This window comes from Podarcis gaigeae (genome assembly GCF_964106915.1).
Source record: "Podarcis gaigeae genome assembly, chromosome: 1".
Taxonomy (NCBI): domain Eukaryota; kingdom Metazoa; phylum Chordata; class Lepidosauria; order Squamata; family Lacertidae; genus Podarcis; species Podarcis gaigeae.
This window is the reverse complement of record NC_139678.1, coordinates 76,500,188-76,523,443: the sequence shown is the minus strand read 5'-3', so window position 1 is coordinate 76,523,443 and position 23,256 is coordinate 76,500,188. Positions and strand designations below refer to the sequence as shown.

Below are 23,256 nucleotides of genomic sequence, written 5' to 3'. Positions count from 1 at the left end.
TAGCAGGGAAGCGCTTCCCGCTATCCTGGACGGCTTCTGAAGGCTGGCGGGGGGCAAAAGTCTTTGTCCCCCCTGCCTGCCTTCCCGGGGGCTTTTAAATCACCCCGGGACAGCGGAGAAGTCCTCCGCTGTCCCGGGGCGATTTTTAAATGCTGGCGGGCGGCAGCGAAGCCTTCGCTGCCGCCCGCCAGCATTTTAAAATGCTGGCCCGGGGTTTTTTAAAATGCTGGGGGTGGGAAGAAAAGCCCTTGTCCGCCCCCTCAGCCTTCAGAAGAGGTCGGGGGACAGACTGTCCCGGACCTGGTCTGAAGGCGGTTTCCATAGGAACGCATTAATTGATTTTTAATGCATTCCTATAGGAAACCGTGCTTCGCAAGACGAAAAACTCGCAAGACGAAAAAACTTGCGGAACGAATTAATTTCGTCTTGCGAGGCACCACTGTAGTACGGATATTTAAAATGAGAGGAGTCGTAGCGAAGTCGGCTCTTTTTCGCTCTTCAAAATATGGCAACCCTAACCTACAATACAGTCTAGCTGCAATGCTAGAATGCAGACGAAGCTGAACTCCAACTCCCATCTGCCCTAGTCAGCTTTGTCAATGGTCAGGGATGATAGAAGTCATGGTCCTACAACATGTGAAGGGCACCACGTTGGCTATTCCTGGGATAATACATCACTTTCCCCAGGTATTTCTTCTTGCTCCCCTCCACAGTATTTCTAGATGCAGCACCCTAAAAGTCTCCCAGGGGAAGTCAATGAGAGCTGTCAACATCTATGGGAGTGAAGGTGGTAAGACACTAAAGGGCCCTGGAGAAAAGGCCCTTTCTGTATGTGCAACTGCTTATCCTGTACATTGAAAACTGGCACATCAGGGAAAAGCTTTCTCCCCACCGTTCTAGTTTTCACACTCTAAAGTCATGTGAAACCCGCACTTGCCATTTGAAGTGGTACACGCCAGGAACAGGTTTACCATCTCACCTGTCATTTATGACAACTAGGCCCAAGAGATACACTGGAGTGCCATATATATATGCAGTACTATCGACTTCATAGGCTGCTGTGAGAAGAGAAAATCTGCAAAGCCCTTCAAACAATGCCGTATGCTAATTTTGTGTTTTGCATATTGTAAATTAATGCTAAATTGTGGTAGTGAGTTGCCCAAGGCCACACAGTGAATCACTTGTTCAGCAGAGATTAGAATTGGCACTTCTCAGTTTTTTAATTATGTCAGATTTCTGTATTCCACCTTTCCATCAAAAACAATCACATGTCTAAGGCCAGCACTGATTCCACTATAAACATTGGTTATTCCACCAATTATGCCTACCCTGAATTCACTCAGCGTAAAAACCTTGTGGAAGAACCTGCAAAGATAACACAATTTTGATACTTTCCAGTTTCCCTCAATGTGCCTTTAGTGGAATTTAATGAAATGCATTGCATTTTCCAGATGTTAATTACTCCCGCGCCCCCCTTAAGTACCAATATTTTTCAAGCCCTTATACTCTTCCTTTAACATAGTATTTTTCATCAATTTGATCTTAATGTGAACTGAATTGGTATCACAGCAACCCATTAAAAAAGAGCATCAAACTATGCTCTTCCTTTTAGGTTTTAATCAGGGCAGAACAAAAAAGGAGCACTGTTTTAGCCACGGGGTCCTGCTCAAAAGGGTGATATTTTGCAAAATAGTCTCAGTCTACCTTATCAGACTTCTACCAGATATGGAGTCTACAAATGTTATTTGATTCCATGCCATATCATTTTCTATGCCTTTTGCTGAATGGCTGATTAAATCTACTCCAAGTCCAACACATGAAGGATATTAGATTATTAAAAGTACACTTTCCATCATTTGTAAAGGTTAGACCCAAATTGATTCTAAAGTGACAATGAATAAAGATGACATAGTATTAAATATGCCAATGAAAAGCAGATTCCAGCAGGAGCTCTGTAATTCTATGAATCTAATTTACCACATATTGCCAGTCTAGCACTTAAAAAAAAAATCAAAGAGACAAATGAGAATTTTTATGGATTCCGCCTATAAGGCAGGAGGAAGTCCTTTCAAGCCAGTCAGCTAAACCATAGTTCAAGATGCTGGGTGTGAAGAGTGCTTTCCTTGTATGAGAAACAAGCGCCTCAGTTTTGAATCTATGTAGTGCCAACGTGTGTGGCATTTTACAGAACAACATGAACAAAAAACACAGGTCTGTACCAAGAAGTTCATGATCAGGGCTGTCACGCATGCTACAATTCTGCAGGAGGAAAAATATGCAACGTGTTCATAACTCAGCTCCTTGAAAACGTCACCTTTCATACATGCAAGACAGTTCCTAACACTTACAGTTGCAACAAATATGCTTGAACATATATGGGTGGGCATTGCCAGCTGAAATCTCGGGGTGGGGGCAGCCAAACAATCAGGGGAGAGGCTAAATTAGCCTTCAGTGCTCCATGTTCTTCTCTACTATGAAACTGTACATGTTTATGCAAATAATAATATCATCAAATAAATTGCGTGAAGTCAGAAATTAGGAAAATATACTTGATTTTCATGATTTATACTGACTGTGCTATTCTGCCTTTCTTGGTACAGTATTTGGATTACCTGGGTGCCTCTCCCCGTACACAACCCACATCACCCCCAAATCTGTGTCAGTGGGTTGGAAGAACCCCCAGAACAAATTAAGAGAGCACGCAGGAGGGGAATAGCGTTCTTTTGTGCAAGGGGAAATCTTCATGCTAAGAAGTTCCCCTTAGCATGCAGAGATTACACTTTAATCCAATTATGATAAATCTAATGGGCTGGAAATCAGATTATATTGCCACAGTGGTTTCCACTGGCCTTAAACATGGCAGAATTCAGAACTATTTGTCATTCCCTGTCCCCTCTAATTTCAGTATAATGCACTTCGGGGGAAGTGCTCAAAAATATGCTCGAGACCAAGAAGCTGCTTATGGATTTCCAAAAGGCCCTTATGCGGAGATCCACAAAAGAATATTCATTCTTAGTAATAATGTACTCTGCAGTGCAGCTAATGCTCTGTAAAAGTCACTTCATTTGAGCTGGCTTGTCCACAATTGTCCACTGAAAAATACATCTACGTACCAAATCATGTATAGCAATTCTAGCCAATTCTATTGAGTCAAGGGGGCAAGAGAATATTAAATTTGTGAAATTGCCTACATTCTACTTAACATTCAAAATATATAAATGCATTTTGCAAAGTCTATTGTTTGCTGCAATTATCCTAGATCTTGAAAAGAATGCATTAGCTTCATGATAAGCTTTGTGGTAATAATGACTGATAATGTAGAAGCTGCAAATGTGTTTAAGAGCACTCATTTGCTTTCTGTAGCAGACTACAATTAACAAGCTGGAGCAATCTGCTTTAAATCTAAAAGAAGAAGATAAAAACTTGACTGATCCATGTTTTGGCAGTTCTTAACTGGGATGTGCTGGCCTCCTCGTATTTTTGTATTAACAACCTTGTGCTGTGTCCAACATTTAAAAAGGTATATACAGTATATACTATGGCTAACAAAAATAATTACACAAGAATGAAGAATCTCAACAGGAGTTTTAAATATTTTTTTTTCAAACTTTACTTCTGCATAGTCTCTCCCTGCAACACAAATATGAAGATGCAACTGCCTAATTAAGCATTTTAAATGCTGAACTGTGAGGTACTCTATTGTTCTAAAATTGTCTTGATGGATTGTGCTTTAGTTGTGTTGTCGCATTTTATTTTGAACTGAATGCCACGTTGGGATCTAAAAAGATGAAGGCCAGTTTGAAAATAATTTAAATGAATAATAATTCTACAGTATCCTGTGCACTGGGCAGCACCCTGTACAAGGTGACAGGGCCCGGGGCTCTTGCACTAATGTACCACAAGCAGCACAGATGTTTCACACATTCAAATGCAAAGGCCAGTGCAGCTGTGCTCTGTAAGGCCTTCCACAACAGAGAAGTAGTGGATGAGGGCAACACACTGTAAGATCAAGTATAGGAAGAGAGAGGCAAGGCTATCAACAGAACAAACTACTGGGTGATGCAACTGACTCCAACATCACGAGTACTGAGGTTTGAAGGCCCAAACCCTTAGCAAGCTATAGGACCCAGACTATGAAAGGGTGACAGTATTGCTTACCCCTTTCCAGGCACTCACAAGACTGAGCTGTAGGTCTGCATGCCAAGAAGGAGGCTGAAGTTATTTTAAACATCTATTCAAAACTCAGTTTCAGCTGCCAACACTAAAATATGTAAGTTCTGTATCCTCTTCATCAGACGCCATTGAGCAATTGAAACTATTCACTAATACATATGGCTAAGAAGGGCTAATGTTTCATCTAGCCAGCACAGGGATTGCATGGTTCCTCCACCAAGAGTTTAAACTGTGTACAAACCATAAAATTATGAATCCAGGGAGATTTTTTATACAAATAAATAAGCACTGGGGAGATGAAGGTGGCGCAAATTAAATGCAGGTATGTACGGCACAACTGGCCAATTTGTATAACCATGTGCTGTTAAGTTTGCGATCTTCCTTTCCAGCTGTTTTGTACTAATGAAGGCAGCTACTTTGCTTAATTATTACAAAACAATTTACTGTGAAATGGGCATTAGCAAAATTAAACATGTGGCAGGTAGCAAAGGAAATTAAGTTACATGAAGATGGTCTTTTCGAAGTGTCTGCACTCCTTCTTACATCTCCTCATTTGACCTGTGTTTACTGCAACTATACATGATGGTTTAGGACAAGGGCGGGGGTGGGGGCACCTCCAGAAGTTGCTGGACTCCATCTCTCCATCAGCCCCAGCCAGGAGGATCAGTGTTCAGATGGTACCGAAACAGTAGTCCTGCAACATCTGGATGGCACCACCTTAGCCACCCCTGGATTAGGAGATGCATGGTTTTGCATACCATTACAGATCTTATTTCCTTCCAAAATTTTATAATCCATTTATCAATATAAAGACTCTAATTAAAGTCATTTCCTTAGCACTGTTTGGTGTACATACCACTTGATAGTTCTTTTGCTCGCTTGCTTCAATATTTATTAAGTGCCTTGATTGGGGTTTCATAATGAATACATGGTTCTTGCCCAGAGGGATTAAATCTTAGCACAGACACGTTTCCTAATCCAAGCCTCTTAAATGTGTCCCTCTCTTCTTCCCCAAGGTGCTGAGCCTGGCATTTTCCTCCAGCGGTGAAGAGGGAATACATGCTTCGCTTTTTAGGCTGCATATATGCGCTGGTCTCTCAGCAAACATTAAACCCAAATAGCTTGAATGAAGCTGAAAATAGATTCATCTGGGATTTTCCGTGAAAATAAGACACTCACCCTGGCATGACGGTGGGAGGGATAACAAGCATCAGCTTCAGCCGCACCTGATGCAAAGCTTCCGAGAGGTGAGTGAGCAAGTGAATCAGACCCCTGTAACAAAAACATGGTGTTAGGTCTAGAAGTAAGAAAACTAAATCGTGGAACAACCACCTTTCTTTTTTTAAAAAAGTTAGGAAATACTCTTCCTTCATTAAACGCTGAAGACACACTCTAATAGGACTTGGCTCTGCACAATCCATTCTCCCTTTAAATAGGATGTAACAGGAGATGACAAAAGAGATACTTTTATTCAGTCTTCATTTTAGGACAGGGATGGGGAAGTTGGTTCCCTCTAGAGTTTGGAGTACAGCAACATGTAAAAGGACCAGGTTTCCCCATCCTGGTTTATGTGGTCAAGGAATGATATGCTGTATTTTATTGATTGTATCTGAATACTCCCTTGGGAACATTTGGGTGGAAGGAAGATCAAAGGATGATTGCGATAATTATAATGGTAATGGTAACAGCAGCAGCAAGTGACCACCATTGGACTCTCTCTTCTTCAGGCAGGCCAACTCAGCATGTGGTCACAATGGCCAGTCTGCAGGTCAACATCTTCATCATGAGGTCACAATGGTCAGCCTGCCTTTATTAGGCATAAAGGCTCACAGATCAATCGGTGTCTCTTCCTAGAGGAAGCAGCAGCAGCAATTTGTGGGCACTGTAATCTGTTGCTCTCTCTCACTCCCATACAGACACTGGCAGAAGCAGGACCATACAGGCACAGTTTGTCACCAAGGTCAGTATACGCATGAGCCTGTGGGCAGAGACTCTTCGTCTTACTAAGGTGGGCAGAAGCAGTATGTGGGCACAGCGGCCACCTGGTTCTTATTTAAATGGGAATAGGAGTGAGGAACCTGTGGCCCTCCAGATGTTGTTGGACTGCAGCACCTGTCATCATCCCTGACCATTGACATTGTTGCCTGGAGGGCCACAGGTTTCCCCATCAGTGTTTGAGGATTAAGGTACACATGTTCTCTTAATTCCCAGCTCTCTTCTTACTATCTGGGCCTGTCCTTCTTCCCTATCTTCCTCGATAACCTAGTGATTCCATGCCTGGCTGGCCATGATCAGGGATGCTTGGAAGGCACTCACAGAAAAGATAAATCTCTGCTTGGACTTCACTTTTCCTGGCGTTCTGTGTCTCTCCTTTGCACCAATGGGGAAAAGGAGGGGTGGCAAGTGGTGGGCTCCCTTCCCTTGTCCACAATTAGCCCAGATATGACATGTTTGCAGTCCCACAACCAGCAACAGTCATTTAGTACCTTGATGTCAGAAGCCTTTTAAGTACTTGGAGGTGTTCCATTAAAGGTGGTTAACAGCCCACGCTCTGCTAGCAAAGCCAGGAGGCAACTGGTTGAGAAGAAATAATTCTCCTACATTTTTTCCTGTCATGTTGCAAATGCATCTACACTTGCAGTAGCCTCACTGTAATGCTCTATTATCAAATATCTAAAAGCATTAAGTAAATGATATGCAGAAAGGGTGGGTGAGAAGATGAGATCACCCTCCACAGAGGGGAATAAAAGAATATTCAGCCGTCTCTGCTTGTACTGGGTACCCTTCAGATTTTTGCCATTACCTCTGCTGAAAATAGCTCAGCCAAGTTTCACTGAGAGTAGACACACTGAAATGAATGAACATGACTAAGTTAGGTCCATTAATTGCAATAGGTCTACTCAAAGTAAACCTTGCTTTAACACCACCCAGTGAATCGATGGATTTAGCTTAATCAGCCAACAAGAGCAATCTATGGAGATATGTGGCCAACCTCTTCATCAAGATAGCTCAGTCAGTAGAGCAGGAGGCTTTTAATCTTGGGGTCGTGGGTTTGAGCCCCACGTCAGGCAAAATATTCCTGCATTGCAGGGGGTTGGCCTAGATAACCCTCAGGGGTCCCTTCCAACTCTGCCATTCTATGATTCTATGAATGGTGGGGAGACGCTCTCTCCTCGCTACATGAGGTCATCAGCTAGCAGCTGTCCTAATCTCTTTCTTGTGCTTTGCAGCTTTGATTGGGGTAACATCTATTCATGGGCTGTGTAGATGAGTATACCCACTGGCACACACAATATAAAACTAAAACGTAGCATCTGCAATCTGGATTTTGCTGCTGGTGTTTCAAGCACTGTTTTCAGGGCACCATAAAACCTAACACCACCTCACGACTAATGTGGGTTCAAAGAGATTTTACACACAGAGAGATAATATTCATCAACTTGACATTGTTTTTTATACTAAACTTGGTATTGAGCAGTTTACCCGATTTATGGCAAAGGTGGGAGAAGGATGGCAGCTTCTCTTGTAAGAAAAATCGCCCAGAAGATTTAAGTACTGGCAGCCTAACTTGTCAAGCCATCTCTCTGGCCTAAGAGCACTTCTTGCCAATTCAAGGGATTAGTGGTTAACGCTCAGACTTCATTTACGTGTACTCCCATTTGTCACCCAAAATAGATTATGTAAATCAAGCATTGCATGCACTCCGCCATCCCCAAACGGCCCTAGCTGAGTGCCCATTTAAAAACATCCAATAAATTATATGTCTGCTCGTCTCTACAGTAGACTTCAGCGTTTTAAGACCATATTTTCCCATATTATCACTGTCAACTCAGATGGGAGGGAGGGAAATGCACATGCTGCATTGCATTTTTTAAAAGTATAATGAGGCTGGAGCAAACTGTCGTCATGGCAAGAATAGTTAAATATTCATTTTGTCCTTTGCTATTGTCAAATTGAACTTTCGGGTGTTCCTCTGAAGCACATGGCACTTTGAGAATCTACCCAGACCCAATTAAAAGGTGAGGTATGTATTTTAAACTTTATGACCTTGGTTCTCTCATGAATATACAATGCTGCTGGTCCCTCTTTCGCCTTCTCACCCTCCTCCCCACTACACTCTTGTTCAGACATTTCAGGTTTGTCCTTCTTGAAGCTGCAAATGATGCTGACCTCAGCAGAACATTTATTGCAGCTCACAGTATTTGTTGCATTCCCTTTAGAGTCTCAATTTAACTATAGCTAATGCTCGAGTTTGATGGTTGCTGCCCCCGCCCCCACAAATCAAGGATTTCCCAGAAGAATTAAAAAATAAAATGAAAAGATCCAACATAATAAAGCTGTGTTTGTAGACAGCTGACCAAAAAAATGAAACTTTTTTTTTTAAAAAAAAGCAATCTCAGTTCAAGAATGAGTTATTGCTGTTTGTCCTTTCACTGCTCTAGGTAATACCAAGGAAGGAAGGGACTTACAGTAAGCCATTGATTAATAGGTTAAATTTCCAAGGCTCAGACTGAAGTACTGATGTGTCTACAGAAGTTTTGTTCTTTTCTTCCCACAGTTAATAAGGTACCTGAAGGTCAAATGCAGATGCTCCTGCAGCATATAGTGAAGGCAGCACTTTTCAAATAAACTATGTGATTGTGGCACCACCTACTGTTGACTATCAGCCTGAACAAAATTATATGTGTGACCTTGTTTGCACAGAATCAAAATCATGCCTGTTACAAATACCAATCTAAGGCATTTTCAATGCACTGAATTTTAAAAAGCAAGTCATTGGGTGGAAGTCAACTAAGTTTTACTCAAGAGTATACCCATTGACATTACTAAACAGAATAATAATAATGTATTACTTGTACCCCACCCATCTGACTGGGTTGCCCCAGATACTCTGGGCAGTTTCCAACAGAATATAAAGAACACGTGATACATCAGACATTAAAAGCCTCCTGATACGGAACACCATATAATTGGTTCTCTCTTTGACAACTGACAGGCAGGCATTCCATAGGCAGGAGCCACTACCCAGAAGGCCCTCTCCCTGATTCCCTGTAATTTCACTTCTTGCAATGAGGGAACCACCAGAAGGCCCTCAGTGTCCAGGCTGATCGATAGGGGTGGAGATACTCCTTCAGGTATACAAGGGTGTGGGTGTTTAGGGCTTTAAGGGTCAACACCAACACTTTGAATTGTGCTTGGAAAGGTACTGGGAGCCAACATAGATATTTTAGCACTAGTGTTATATGGTCCCAGCAGCAACTATAAGTCACCAATCTGGTAGCCACATTCTGGATTAACTGCAGTTTCTAAGTCAGCTTCAAAGGAAGCCCCAGTACTAAATCAGGTCTATGAATTTCAATAGGTCTACTCTGAGTAAAACTTAGTTAACTATCACCCAATGTAATCATTTGCAACTAAGGTAAAGGTAAACGGACCCCTGACCATTAGGTCCAGTTGTGACTGACTCTGGGGTTGCAGTGCTCATCTCGCTTTATTGGCCGAGGGAGTCGGTGTACAGCTTTTGGGCCATGTGGCCAGCATGACTAAGCTGCTCCTGGCAAACCAGAGCAGCACACGGAAATGCCGTTTACCTTCCCGCCAGAGCGGTACCTATTTATCTACTTGCACTTTGACGTGCTTCCAAACTGCTAGGTTGGCAGGAGCAGGGACTGAGCAACGGGAGCTCACCCCACCACAGGGATTCGAGCCACCAACCTTCTGATCGGCAAGTCCTGGGCTCTGTGGTTTAACCCACAGCGCCACCCACGTCCCTATCATTTGCAACTAGCTGCTCGCAAAAGGAAAATGGTAAGACTCAAAAACCTCCAGCCTCCAACTGCTGCAACCTAAATACAGAAAAACAATGCACATCCACAGATTGGAAGAGATATGATTAACTTAGCTGTGACAAGAGCACACACCACAGTTAATCCTTGGGCTCACATATTTCCCTCTTCTTCATGAGCAGCCTTTATGGTTCCTCCACTTGCACATGAAGGAGAAGGGAATGCCTCATTGTCTGCTTAACGTTATGTGCTGGGTTAGCATTAAAGCTGCTTGGGTTTCTATCCACTACAAACAGCAAAATAAAACCTAGCTTAGTATGGCTAAGACTTTTTCATCTCTGAATACGTTCAAAAAGCAGGGAAACAGATAGGCTTCCAGTTTTGCCACTTCCACTTTAATGCGCTGGGCGGGTTTCAAGAATCTCACCCGCAGTTCCTCCATGAGCTCCAGCTCAACATCTTGCCATAGACAAGCTGCTCAGTTTCCAGGACAAAAGAAATGAGTAATGCTGGCCAGTTCTAACATCCACACCCCTCCACTATACCAAATCACCAAGGGACTTCAGATTTCTCAAGGTCCGGTCTTTGAAGCTTTCTTTACTAAGATACAAGTTTACTTGCAGTTAGTTTACTTAAAAGGCTTCTAACAGCAATCCCTCCAATTGTCCAGAATGAAAGCTCATTCCTGTACATTCAGATCTTTCACTTCTACACAATTATTATTAAAGTTTGGAAGCCTTATTCTTCTCTAGATCTATCCACTCTGTACATTATTAAATATTGATAATAAGATCAGCAAATCCTAATTATGGTAGAAAATGATCCCTTGGGTGTTTCAGGAACACATTTTTGTTTTCTGTTTTAGGTAGTCGGTAGTATTTGTGTGACTAAGAACTGAACTCCACTCTCTTTGGCTGCTTTGAAAAAAATGCTAATGCTATTGTTTACGTGACTACTTATCCCAAATTTTAAAAAGAGAGAATAATCAGAGCCCAATTAACCTGGAGTTTTCTCCCTTTCAGACCACTTCAGCATGATTACTACCATCAGCATATAAATGTTGGGAAGAGAAATGAGATGGCATTAATCCAGGATAAACCTTCTAATAGTTTCAGATCCCTCCCTTAACTTGCAATGGCTAAAGAAAAATGATGATCCTCTAAAAAGATCAGTGAATAACAGAGTTATCACAATACTGCCACTGTGTGGATAAGAATAAGAACAGCACATCATATTTCAAGTAGCAAAATCCAGTTTTGTTTGGGTAGGAAACAAGAACATAATTTTCCTCTAAATGTAATTATGACATGAACTAGCATGCCCAGGGTTAGAAACAAATAACGTTTGTTGAGACTGTCATTGTTCACATCCAACACTCCCCCAGAGTGCATGGAACCAGATGCATTGATCCGAGTTCAGAAACCCTGCAAATATAACTGCACTGAACTCAATTTCAAGTAACTAAGATAGATTTCATGCATTCTGAGCCTCTCTCTTTCTGTATGAAATACAGAAATGCAGTTCTAAACAAATTTGTATCATGATTCCATGTTTTTAGAACAGATTGATAGCCATGTGGGAATGTGAATTTACAACCTCCATTTCCTGCATTATTTGTGTCGCATCTGAACAAATGTGTTATCTTTTTTCTCTCCACAGAGTAGTTGTACACATTTGGGTACGGCTTTTTCATATTTCAAGCTTTGTTGAAGCAGGGCAGGGAAGCCTTGTCATTCATATATGCAGATTTCCTTCACCATCTCCCCTCTCTGCACTCCAGTGAAACTGACATGATCATCAGGGAAAGGCTTGTCAGCTCCATAGACTCCAGGCAGTAGAATGTGCTAATTCAGACTCTTGTGTAAATACAAGCAGCTTGTCATTGCAGCTGGAGTCACAATGAGAAAAAGACAAGAGGGCGGAACTGCTCTCTGTAAGGATTCTGATGGTGCTGGCAAACTCCCAGAAATCTGGTGAGTGGCGGCAAATTTTGGGACAGCAGCTTGAATGTTTAAATTGCAAACTTCCACCTATACTCAACCTGTATCATTACAGGGAGCCACAAGAGCGGGGAGTGCTGTTGTGCTTGGGTCATGCTTGCAGGTTTCCCATCTGGATAGCCACTGTGAGAACAGGTTGCTGGACTAGACGGGCCATTGACATTATCCATCAGGCTCTTCTTATGTTCTTATATACATGCAAATACTGCAAAATGCCACAAGTCTTCTGTGACCTCATCCAAAGGAAACCAACCACAGGTAACTATTGGAAATCTTGAAACTTCTCACTACCCTGCAAAATGGGGTGCTCTAGAGACTGATTTCAGTATTGCTTCCTAAGGGCTTGCTTGGGAAGTGATTTTACCAGACAAGAACTGCTTCCTGTTTAGCTTCTTAGCTGGCAAATAGATCCCAGAACAAAAAGAGCACATGCCCCAAAGTCTTTTTTCTCTTATGACTATTAGATAAAAGTAGAAATTTTTACTACTCACCTGACTTTCAATGGTGTCTAGTTGTGACAGTGAAGTTTTACCTGTTATACCTTCTTTGCCTTTTTAATTTCTGGTTAATTTTGTTTGGAATGTCTGACCTTGTTTCAGGATTACATAGGTATGGAGTATTATTGCATACACCACACTGGGGGTCCCGAATCAAATCCTATCAACAACTTGAGCAAGTTCCGCTCCCTGCCTCAAAACTTTTTTCCCTTCAGAAGGTAATAACACCACCCCACGCTCAAAGAACTGGCATGATCTACCTATACGGATGATGCAGTTAATCTATCGCTCACCTTCCCTGAAAACAGCCTTTGAAAACATTGTGATCTTGATAAAATCCCACTGTCAGGTCTAAGAGCCACATTAAGGCAAAGGGATTACACCTATGGTACTTAATGATTGTTTTTTCTCTGGCATCAGCAGACACCACCAACATTACTCTTTCAAGCAAGGTGACAGGCCTATTTGCAACCTGAAATGGTTGGACAAACAGCAATCAGGAGATCAATGCTAATCTTGACTATAACACCTAGGATTTCTTTGTTGGCGTCTCTACCGTTAAGAATTGCTGGGGCCAGATCTGACAAGCAAAAAGTAGGGAAGAAACGAGGCAATGTGACAGTGGGGAAAAAGGCAGAAAGCCGGTGCATTTATCGTTTTGCTTAAAACAATTTCCCCATACCCTCTTGCTTGACACCTTCTCGTGTTACCTGAATTCACCACAAAACCAGTGGTAACCTGCTTGCACATGAAAAGTGGGGGATGACTGTCATTTCAGGGTCCTACAGGAGGAACTGCAGCATATCTCTCTCTCATGATGCTCTAATAGTTTAGGGATATTTAGGCTACATGGACAGAGAGTCCAAGAGACACCATCTTTCCAGGCAACCATTACCCTAGCTCCTACAATCACAGCAGTGGATTCCTAATATGTGTCCTAGTGCAGCATACACTGAAATAGTCACCACACAACAGTAAACATCAGAAAAGACCCTTAGTGGTACATACTTTGTCAAGATTATTGACCGTAATTTACTTACACAGTACTCCTGAGCATGTTTCCTTTTGAACGAATCCTATTAAATCGTCAGTGAAACTCGACACACTAAAAAAATAAAAAAATAAGTAGCATCCTGAAAATCCTGGACTTACGTTTGCTTCTGATTTCCTAGCTGACTCCAAACTTCAGCCACAAAGCCATCAAAATTCTCATTCTAGAATAATGAAAACATTGGAGATTGTAAATTTACAGTGGAACCTTGTGTTATGCACTGTCCTCCTTGCAAACACTGCAGGTTACAGGGATGTGAGCGGAAGTCGAGCGCCGGCAGCACAGCAGGTGCCATTAGCAAAAGCGCACCTTCTGTTATGAGCGGTTTCAGGTTTAGACGGACCTCCGGAACAAATTAAGTTCGTAACCGGAGGTACCACTGTATTCTGAACAAATATCATGGTGGTTATTACTTTTGATGATGTTGAAAGTTTAGACATCTCAAAAAGAATCCTGCCTTTGTCTCTTAATGCTTTGATCAGGTGTGGGTTATTCTTTTTCTGCTGCTGCTGCTGTTTTACCTTTTAATTAGATTCCTGTGCTTGCTGATTTTGTTTTAAGCTATGTTGTCATTTCATTAGTTTGCTTAACTGGACACCATCATGTAAAATGGCTGTTTATGCAGTTTTTATAAATAAGTCTATGGGTTTTAAACACAACCATGCTGCCCATGTATACAATGCAGTATCATATCAAATTGCTTTGAGGTCTTTTTTTACAATCATAGTGTATTAAATAATAAATAAAGTATCAGTATGCACTGAGTGCTCACTGGAAGGACAGATCGTGAAGCTGAGGCTCCAGTACTTTGGCCACCTCAAGAGAAGAGAAGACTCCCTGGAAAAGAACCTGATGCTGGGAAAGATGGAGGGCACAAGGAGAAGGGGATGACGGAGGACAAGATGGTTGGACAGTGTTCTCAAAGCTACAAACATGAGTTTGACCAAACCGAAGGAGGCAGTGGAAGACAGGAGTGCCTGGCGTGCTCTGGTCCATGGAGTCACAAAGAGTTGGACACGACTAAACAACAAATGCACTGTGTCACCTAGGGATCTTTTATGTAAACACAATTCACAACCCCTGAATTTAAACATGCCAGCATTTAGCCCGCCTCCTTTTCACCCACATGCTATTGAGCACAAACAACATATTTACAAACTTACTTCCACACCTAAGAATGAAGCTTCCTTTCTTCACTGCTATATGTAATATATAAAACCTGTCTGTGACATCTAGGCCAGTCATTGACAATTTTACGTCATCGACAATTTTTAAAAGCCACACTGATATCTGGTATTATACTGGCTCTTTATTTCTCAGAGGTAGGCTTAAGATACCTTGGCTATTTGGATTAGGTTACTGGAAAGCTCTTCTATCTCATCTTCACTGTCAAACACACTCTCAAAGTCATGGTAAGTCCAGCCTTCAAACAAAATTCGTGGAACTGAAAAAATACAGAAAGGGAGAAAGAAAGTCATTAATTTTCTATGCTATTAGGAAAACTGCTGTGGCATGCTCACTCAAAAGATGTATTCCACCCCTTATCCACTACTAAAACTTGTTCTATCTTTATTAATGTACTTCAGGCGGAAATATATGATGAGGATGGAGAAACTGTGACCCCACCAGCTGTTGCTGGACTCCATCGGCCCCTGTCACCATGGCCAATGGTCAGGGGTGATATGAGTTGCAGTCCTAACAAAATCTAGATGACACAAGTCTTCCATCTCTGGTATGTGGAACCTTTATTGTAAGTATAGCAAATTTAGGGCCAACACTCCCTTTCAGCATAAACATTTGGAGCTCCATGTGGCTGCCCATATGCACTGAAGCTCCAAATCATGCCACTTTCACCTCAAATTTTGGGGTGCGGAAAAAGGAGAAGCTAAGCAAATTTTGTGTAAGAACATATTCTTCCATTAATTTTCCATGGGAAACAGATTTCTGGGCAAGATAAACATTAGAACCCAACAAGTGTAAGTGGGTAGGAAGCTACAGCTGATGCCAGTGTAAGGCACTGAAATGAGGTGCTGAAAGGCCAGAGGGGGGCTAGCCAAGGATCCAATGCTGGTCCATTTTGTGGAAAGGGGTCTGATCCGGGCCCGCCCACTGCAACATCATGGAGCTAGTGAAACAAAAAAAGGACACAGCTGAGCATCCCACACAGAGGTGGAATTCACATATTAAAAAATGTGAAAATGCAAAAAAAAGTTTTGAAAAATACATTGAAATTGCCATAGCTCACTGTTGCCATCTAGTGCCACATTTTATATTGTACTGTAAAGGTAAAGGACCCTGACGGTTAAGTCCAGTCGCGAACGACTCTGGGGTTGCGGCGCTCATCTCGCTTTACTGGCCAAGGGAGCCAGCGTACAGCTTCCGGGTCATGTGGCCAGCATAACTAAGCCACTTCTGGAGAACCAGAGCAGCGCACAGAAACGCCGTTTACCTTCCTGCTGGAGTGGTACCTATTTATCTACTTGCACTTTGACATGCTTTCAAACTGCTAGGTTGGCAGGAGCTGGGACCGAACAATGGGAGCTCACCCTGTCAAGGGAATTCGAACCACCGACCTTCCGATCGGCAAGCCCTAGGCTCAGTGGTTTAGACCACAGTGCCACCCACGTCCCTATACTTTACAACACACTTAAAACATTTTATTTGCAGCTGCATAGCTGAGTCCACACACATTTCCCCTGCTCAGGGCTTTTACAGTGGTGATAGACCTGAGGCTTCATTCTACCCTGCTGCTCTTTAATGTGTGATATATGGGATTTGCAAAATACAATTTCTCAGTTGTGCTAAAAAGAGAGAGGGCAGAAAGCCTACTCCTTTGCTTTAAAAAAAGAAAAGCCTGCCAACTAGTTTGATCTGCATTTCCTCTTATGTACAACTAGGGTGGTCTGGGACCTATCAGTGAGAAAGAGATTTCAGGAGGGTAGGAAATGGAGGAGGGGTGTAAATTTTCCTTTCCCCATTCCTGAAATCCCTCCATCACCACCTTGGTGATCCCCAAGCTGCACTACAAGATTCTTGTTCCAGGCTGACTTCTGTTAACACTGGCAGCATTTTGTTGTGAATCCCCAGCAGTCGATTACAATTTCCCAGCTACAAAGCCAGCAGGAAAACAGACCCAGACATTATAAAGAATGACTGGGACAATTTGGCTAAGGCAGAGGAGTGCAGGAACCCAAAATAGTATGACACAATTAAAATTAATGCTTCCGAAGTTGCCCTACAAGAATGGGTTTAATTTTGCCAGACTCACATTTCAAAATTTACGAACATTAAGAGCCCTACTGGATCTGGTTCAGCAGCTTGTCTTCCAACTAAAGGCCCATGGAAAGACTGCAAGCAGGACACAAGGGCAATAGGGAGCAAAGGCCCATTGGAGCTAAAAATCATAGATCTGTAGACTTGGAAGGGGCCTTGAGGGTCACCTAGCCCAACCCCTGCAAAATATGGAAGCTTTTCTACAAAGTCACCTATTTTGATGTTTTTGGCATTCTTCTTCACTTCTTTCATCCAACCTGTTAATAGAAAACATGAAGACCAAATATGAACCTGTCTAATCATAAAGTGCCACATTTTCAAACACAAATATGTCTTTTATAATTTTTCTACTCTGTGACTGTCAAAGAAATAATGGTTACATAGAACATGGTATAAAAATCAATGGTCTCTACACCACCAAAGATGTATTAATCATTAAGCAACCATGTTTTGCCAGCCCAGAGTAACACATATGCGCATGTGCTCCACTCACCCTGGTCATTTTTGCATTTGGCCCCTTCAGGAAGGTAAACACTAACACAGCTTTGGGATTATTCAAAGCAGAAAGCAGCATACCAAGGTTCCTCACTGCAAGGCATCAGCCTTCAAGCACTGGGTACCACTGGGCCAACCTACAGCGCCTGATGGATTGCTTACTGCCAAGTCGCCACAGACACATGATCTTACATGCAGCATCATGCAAATTGACCACCAGCTGGAAATGCTTGGCTGTGGCTGCATAAGCAAATAATGGCTGGATCTCCTTAATTTCAATAGGTTGACTCACATACATTCTCTGTTTTTAAGTTGTATTATGTCTCAGTGTCAATTTGTAAAACAGTATTTTCCCCCATTGGGTGTTGTATAAGAGTAGGAAATTTTATGTTACAGTAGAAGTTTGGAAATATCAACATTCACATATGAATGCCAAGAATCCCTGCCTAATTTTGTGACTACCCGAGAATTCAGAGATGCATTTGTGTCACTGTTCATTTTAGGGGAGACTGCTACAATGCAGCCAAAACAGAATCACACTCAGATGCGGGAGGTATCAGCACACTTGCAGGGGGACCCCAAGTCTGCAGAAGTGCAAAAGCACTTTTAGAGAGAGAGAAACAAAGCCCAAAAACCAAGTAGACTCTGTGGACACGAACTGCTGACTAAATGGGGGAGTGAGGGGTAGGGAATGGAATGGAATGAAATGAAATGGAGTGGCTGGAAACTGGAACAGGCGCACTCCCTACTGCAATTGTCATAGAGCATGCCTGTCAGTAATCACATAGTTTAAAGCTGGAGTTAATTCTTTATTAGCAAAAACACGGTCTCCACTGACTTGCATGAGTGTCATGCCTAATGAGCACAGCAGCTCATTCCTGGTGGATGAAATCATGAAATCAGTTGCTGATACTAAAGGTCCCTGCCTCCCCACAGCTGTCTGCCTCCTCCTCTCCAGGGCTTTTCCCAAGCAATGGGAGACTGCACTTGCATGCAGTCAATCTCTCCTCTACCTTTTTCATGCATCTCCAAGTTCTGGGAAACAGGGGAGAGTGGAGCTTGTTGCAGCAGGAACAGGAGACACATGTCACTCTTCACCAGCCTGACTCATCTCTGCCTTTTCCAGTCCCACTCACCAGCTTACGCTTCTGATTCTTCTCTCTGCTACAGACTCTCCCAGCTCACCAAGCCCTGTTACTTCTTCCACTTCCTACATCTCTTCCCAGTCTTCTCTGTCTGACCACTTATTGTTGTCCCATCACCTCTCCCGGGGCTCTAGGCCTTCTTCCCTTGGTGGTTCCCCAGCTGGTTCCTCCCTCCATTCCTCTGCGTCCATGACAGCAACATTTTGTTGCAGGCCTACTTGCTCCTTTTAACAGCAGTCTCAGATGGTTGAGTTTCAACAGGAACAGAGCCAAAATGCAATCACCGAGACACAAGTGAGAGATATCAAGATGCTCAGGTAAAACCCACCGTATGCAGAAATACCAAACATATTTTAATGGGGGGAAGATCCCAGGCAGGAGTGTCTGACTGCAAATATTCTCAAAATTCATGGATGGTGAGACTTCGCACAGGAAAATCGAAGTTACCACATTTCTCAGGCATTCACTGTTAACACGCACACTTGTATATGCACCTCTCTTAGCTTTTATTGTCTGCTACTACATGCATCCAATGAAATAGAAAATGGCCTGAAAAGACTCGCATCACAATAAATTGTTTAACTTCAAGGTGCCAGAATACTTTTTGCCTCTGAATGAATTCAGCATCAGAGCTATAATTGTGAGTTCCTAGCTCAAGCCAACATGGTGGATTATGACAGAGTTAAAGCATACTTTTGTGTTATAGAGAATGCATCCAGTTATTCTATCAAATTTTCTGCCATGGAAGGAAAGCATTGTATAGCATCACAAAATGCATGTTAACACTGGAAAGCCAAACAGCAAATGCTCTAGACACAGATCATAGGGCATGGGATATCAAGCACAAAAGAAAACCTTGGTCAGCATCATGGAGCCCTGTCACCTGGAACTTCTCCTTGCCCCTTCTCTTCACCTGCAACCAGACTGGCGAGATAGTCGTAAATTTGCTTCCAAATACCTTAGCAATGTCATAGCCATGGCTGTTCCACTGGAAAAGGGAGGAGGAAAAGGTATTAGAGCAAAATCCATCACAAACCACCTAGAATTGTATTAAATGCAGGGAAGAGGTCAATGGTCCCAATTTCAGCTCAGAACTTCCATTTCCAGCAGCTAGCCCAATATATTTTGCAGTTTGAGGCAAAGGACAAGATGACCTTGTTCCGCACCACCTAGGCCACTTTTATGTACTGGAGAGGCAGTTGTAGTTTACTTAAATACTGACAGCTCCAAAAGTACTCTGCATTGTACCCAACGGTAGTTTAGACGGTTCATTACATGATTGGCACACACAGATCTGCTCTGCAACAGAGGGGGATGGGGCATAGCCAGGTGGCTTGGAAGAAAGGGCTTGGTGGGAAGGATGCCTCTGTTGCCCACAAGCACCTGCCACCTGAGGCAACTACCCTACCCCGTCTAATGGTAGATCACGCCCCAAATTTTATTCGAAAGAGAGAGCGGGAAAACCCAAATACTGTATATACACACAAAGCCACAAACCATGCAACAGATACCAGCATTCCTACAATTAGCTGCATCCCAACTTTTTCATTTTCTCAGTACTTACAGGCGTTATGTAGCCCAAAACATCTCCCCCAAAGTGTCGTTCTCGTGCTTTTTTGGCACAGTAGCTTTTGTACTCTAGGATAATATCCTTCGTCTTTAAATCGGTAGAAACCAGGCCACGGTCTTGCACTCTTTTATCTGAATAGTGAGTCTGCCAACAAACCATTATTGTAGATTTAATAACAACTAAAGAAAACATCCATGTTCAGAAGCAGTCTACTCCTAAATACCACTGTAAATATATTCATATTTTATTGCACCCCAGATATGATGGAAGCAGCCAGTCTTGTTTAATCATGCCTGATTCACATGCACAATACGATGTGGAATGGGGTATGAAAAGGGGTGTGTAGATAAGAGAAAGAAACTCAACCATCCCACCCACATTTCCCCCCAGTCCAGCCCCATGTTAAAACTAGAGTCATACCCACCACCCAATTTACACATGAATCAGGGATACTGTAGTTCAGGGAGTTTGGCTCCAATTCACTTTTGCAATATTCAGTCACCCTATAGGCAAATGTTAACACCACTAGGTCAGAGTACAAAATCCACCAGAGTGTTCAATATGAATCTTTGCAAAAATTCCAAGCTATGAAGCAGCTTCTCCTACCTTTTCCTCCAGAGTTTTTGAGGCAGCTTTTTTGGTATCTGTCTTTGACAACGTAGCATTAGCCACCCGAGAAGCCAGGGCAAACACAACAAGGCTGACTGCGATCCATCTCATGACAGCTTGAGCTATGCCCGTCACCTCTAATTTCTTTATTGAGGAAGAGAAAAATAAAATAAAATAAGGAGTTTGTTGTGAGACGACAACCCTACTTGAGAATAAGAAGAGTAGTTGTTGCCAAAGGAATGTTCTTCAGTGGCAGAGCACATGCATGGCAGGTTCTGTAAATTTAATATGGATCTCAGTGAAAGGAGGAGGGGAGTCTGCCACAGAGACCCAATGCCAGTGGAATGGAGACCAGGGATGGGGAGACCTGTGACCCTCCAAGTGTTGTTGACCCACTTTACCCCTGAGCCCCCTTTCTCTGCCGTTCCCTTTCCCTGTTATTCCCCTCCTTGCCAAATGCATTAACTTAGGTAGGGGATAGCATATGGCCCTTGATGCACAGGCTCCCCTCTACTGCTTTAAGGGAACTTTGCACATTCATAACCGAAATGCTAGCTGGCATTGGCTGCCAGTTCATTTCCGGGCTCAATATGGCAGGAGGAAGCCAGCCAGTTGGGCGGAGTATAAATAATAAAATTATTACTTCTTCTTCTTCTTCTTCTTATTATTATTATTAGTGCTCAATCTAGTGTCTGAAACCCTAAATGACTTAGGTCCCAAATACATGAAAGAACACCTTCCCTACAGACCCTCCCAGTTGTTAAGATCAAGGACCACCTCTCCCTATATTCACTGATCCAGACTCTGCAATCATCATCTGAGACCCTTCTTCATGTGCCCCACCACCACCAGAGATCCAGAGGGTGCCAATACGAGAATGGGCCATTTCTATGGCGGCTTCCCACTTGTGGAATGCTCTCCCCAAGGAGGCTTGCCTGGAACCTTTGTTCCATATATTTAGGCACCGGGGGGAAAAACATTCCTCTTCTCCCAGGCCTTTGATTAATTAAACAATCTATGGCCTTTTAAACTGTTGGGGAGGGGTGATGAAGTTTTTGTTTGTTATTACGGTATTTTGTGGGGAGAGGGATTATATTGTAAACCGCCCTGTGTTCTCTGGATGAAGAGTGGCTTAGAAATTTAATTGGCGAAGGGTGGGTAATAAATGTAATAATTATAAAGTAACAACAACAGCTGATGGGGGGGAAATTAACATTTGTCATTGTTAGGAAAGAATGTTTGCCTGCAACTCCTACACTACATGGGACACAACTGCAGTTTCTATAGTGTAATACTGGTATCAAAACAGCCCATCAGATTGTAATTTTCCTAAATGTACTGTACAAGGTGCCTCTAATGCACTCTTTAAGACATATTATTAGTGGTGGTTGCAATGCCCACCCTGCTTCCAAAGTATTTACATTCTAATTTATCCAAAGCAAACTAGGTGAGGCGGGGGTAAATTTATAGAGGCCATTACTCTGGGAATGCCAGGGCCGCCCTTAATGTATCCAACATTAGCCTAAGGAGAAAATTTATCTGCTCTTTAGCATATAATACAACTAATAAATAAAACAAGCTTGTTTTAGCTGCAAATTATCCTGTCATGCTTGCTTGCCAAATTCAATAGCTTTAAAGCCTCTTCTCAGAAATTGCGTAGCCCTCCTGGTCACAAATCAATGAAATAATTACATTTGTTGCCCTTGAAGGTACCATAAGAGTGTTGGTTTTGCTGCAACAGACTAACCTGACTTTGTTATGGGCATCAGATACTACTCAATGAAGACTTGCAACTGTTAGCTGATTAATCAGTTAATTAAGGCGATTATGAAAAATAAAAATCTGATTGGCAAAAAGGTGCCATCTAGCAAGTCAGCGGATGTTTAATTTTTTAAAATAATTTTTTAACAAAAATGCTAATATGTCAATTTCAAACATTACTACAAAAGAGACATTGTCTCCTTCATGGGAGAGGTAGAAATGCCCTTTCCAATACACCTGCATGTGTATTATCTAAAAACAATGGAAGTATTCAGGGAAGGGCTGAAGTTCAGTGATGGAGCATCTGTTTTGCATGCACAGGGTCTCTGGTTCAATCCCCAGCATCTCTAAGTAGAGCAATGAGAAAACTGTCTGAAACCCAGGACAGCTGCTGCCAGTCAGTGCAGACAATATTGGGCTAGTGGAGCAATGGCCTGACTAGGTAGAAGACTGCTTCCTATGTTCCAGTGTAACCCCTGGCCTCTACATATGGGGCTGAGAAACACCCTTGTCTGAAAGTCTGTAGACAGTATGAAGCTTGATAGACTAAAGAACCACCTTTGTTGGATACAACCCATGAGTTTTAGTTTACTTTAAATATGCATGAAATTGCCAATGAGAAAAGCAAGAATTCTATGGGGGAGGGGGAATGGGAAGCACAGGAAGAAGAAGAAGAAGAAGAAGAAGAAGAAGAAGAAGAAGAAGAAGAAGAAGAAGAGTAGTTTGGATTTGATATCCTGCTTTATCACTACCCGAAGGAGTCTCAAAGCGGCTAACATTCTCCTTTCCCTTCCTCCCCCACAACAAACACTCTGTGAGGTGAGTGGGGCTGAGAGACTTCAGAGAAGTGTGACTGGCCCAAGGTCACCCAGCAGTTGCATGTGGAGGAACGGGGA

The 23,256-nt window shown here is 42.6% G+C and overlaps 1 protein-coding gene and 1 long non-coding RNA gene across 12 annotated transcripts in view; one reads left to right on the top strand and one right to left on the bottom strand.

Annotated features, from left to right (window-relative positions):
- Positions 1-23,256, bottom strand: part of CHID1 (chitinase domain containing 1) — a 127,120-nt gene that overhangs the window by 96,587 nt on the left and 7,277 nt on the right. For all 11 annotated transcript variants that reach the window (XR_014568508.1, XR_014568509.1, XR_014568510.1 and 8 more), the window contains 7 exons: positions 20,597-20,743; positions 19,985-20,134; positions 19,276-19,408; positions 16,993-17,037; positions 14,845-14,951; positions 13,609-13,670; positions 5,353-5,445 (listed from right to left, as the gene is read on the bottom strand). Coding sequence is in view for 8 of the 11 variants with exons in the window: in XM_083757181.1 (XP_083613307.1) it covers positions 5,353-5,445; positions 13,609-13,670; positions 14,845-14,951; positions 16,993-17,037; positions 19,276-19,408; positions 19,985-20,134; positions 20,597-20,743 (737 nt within the window). In the remaining 3 variants the exon portion in view is untranslated. The remainder of the gene's footprint in view (positions 1-5,352; positions 5,446-13,608; positions 13,671-14,844; positions 14,952-16,992; positions 17,038-19,275; positions 19,409-19,984; positions 20,135-20,596; positions 20,744-23,256) is intronic.
- Positions 5,452-13,598, top strand: LOC310825379. Its single transcript, XR_014555242.1, has 3 exons — positions 5,452-6,133; positions 10,982-11,223; positions 12,015-13,598. It is a non-coding gene; the product is annotated as an uncharacterized lncRNA (long non-coding RNA).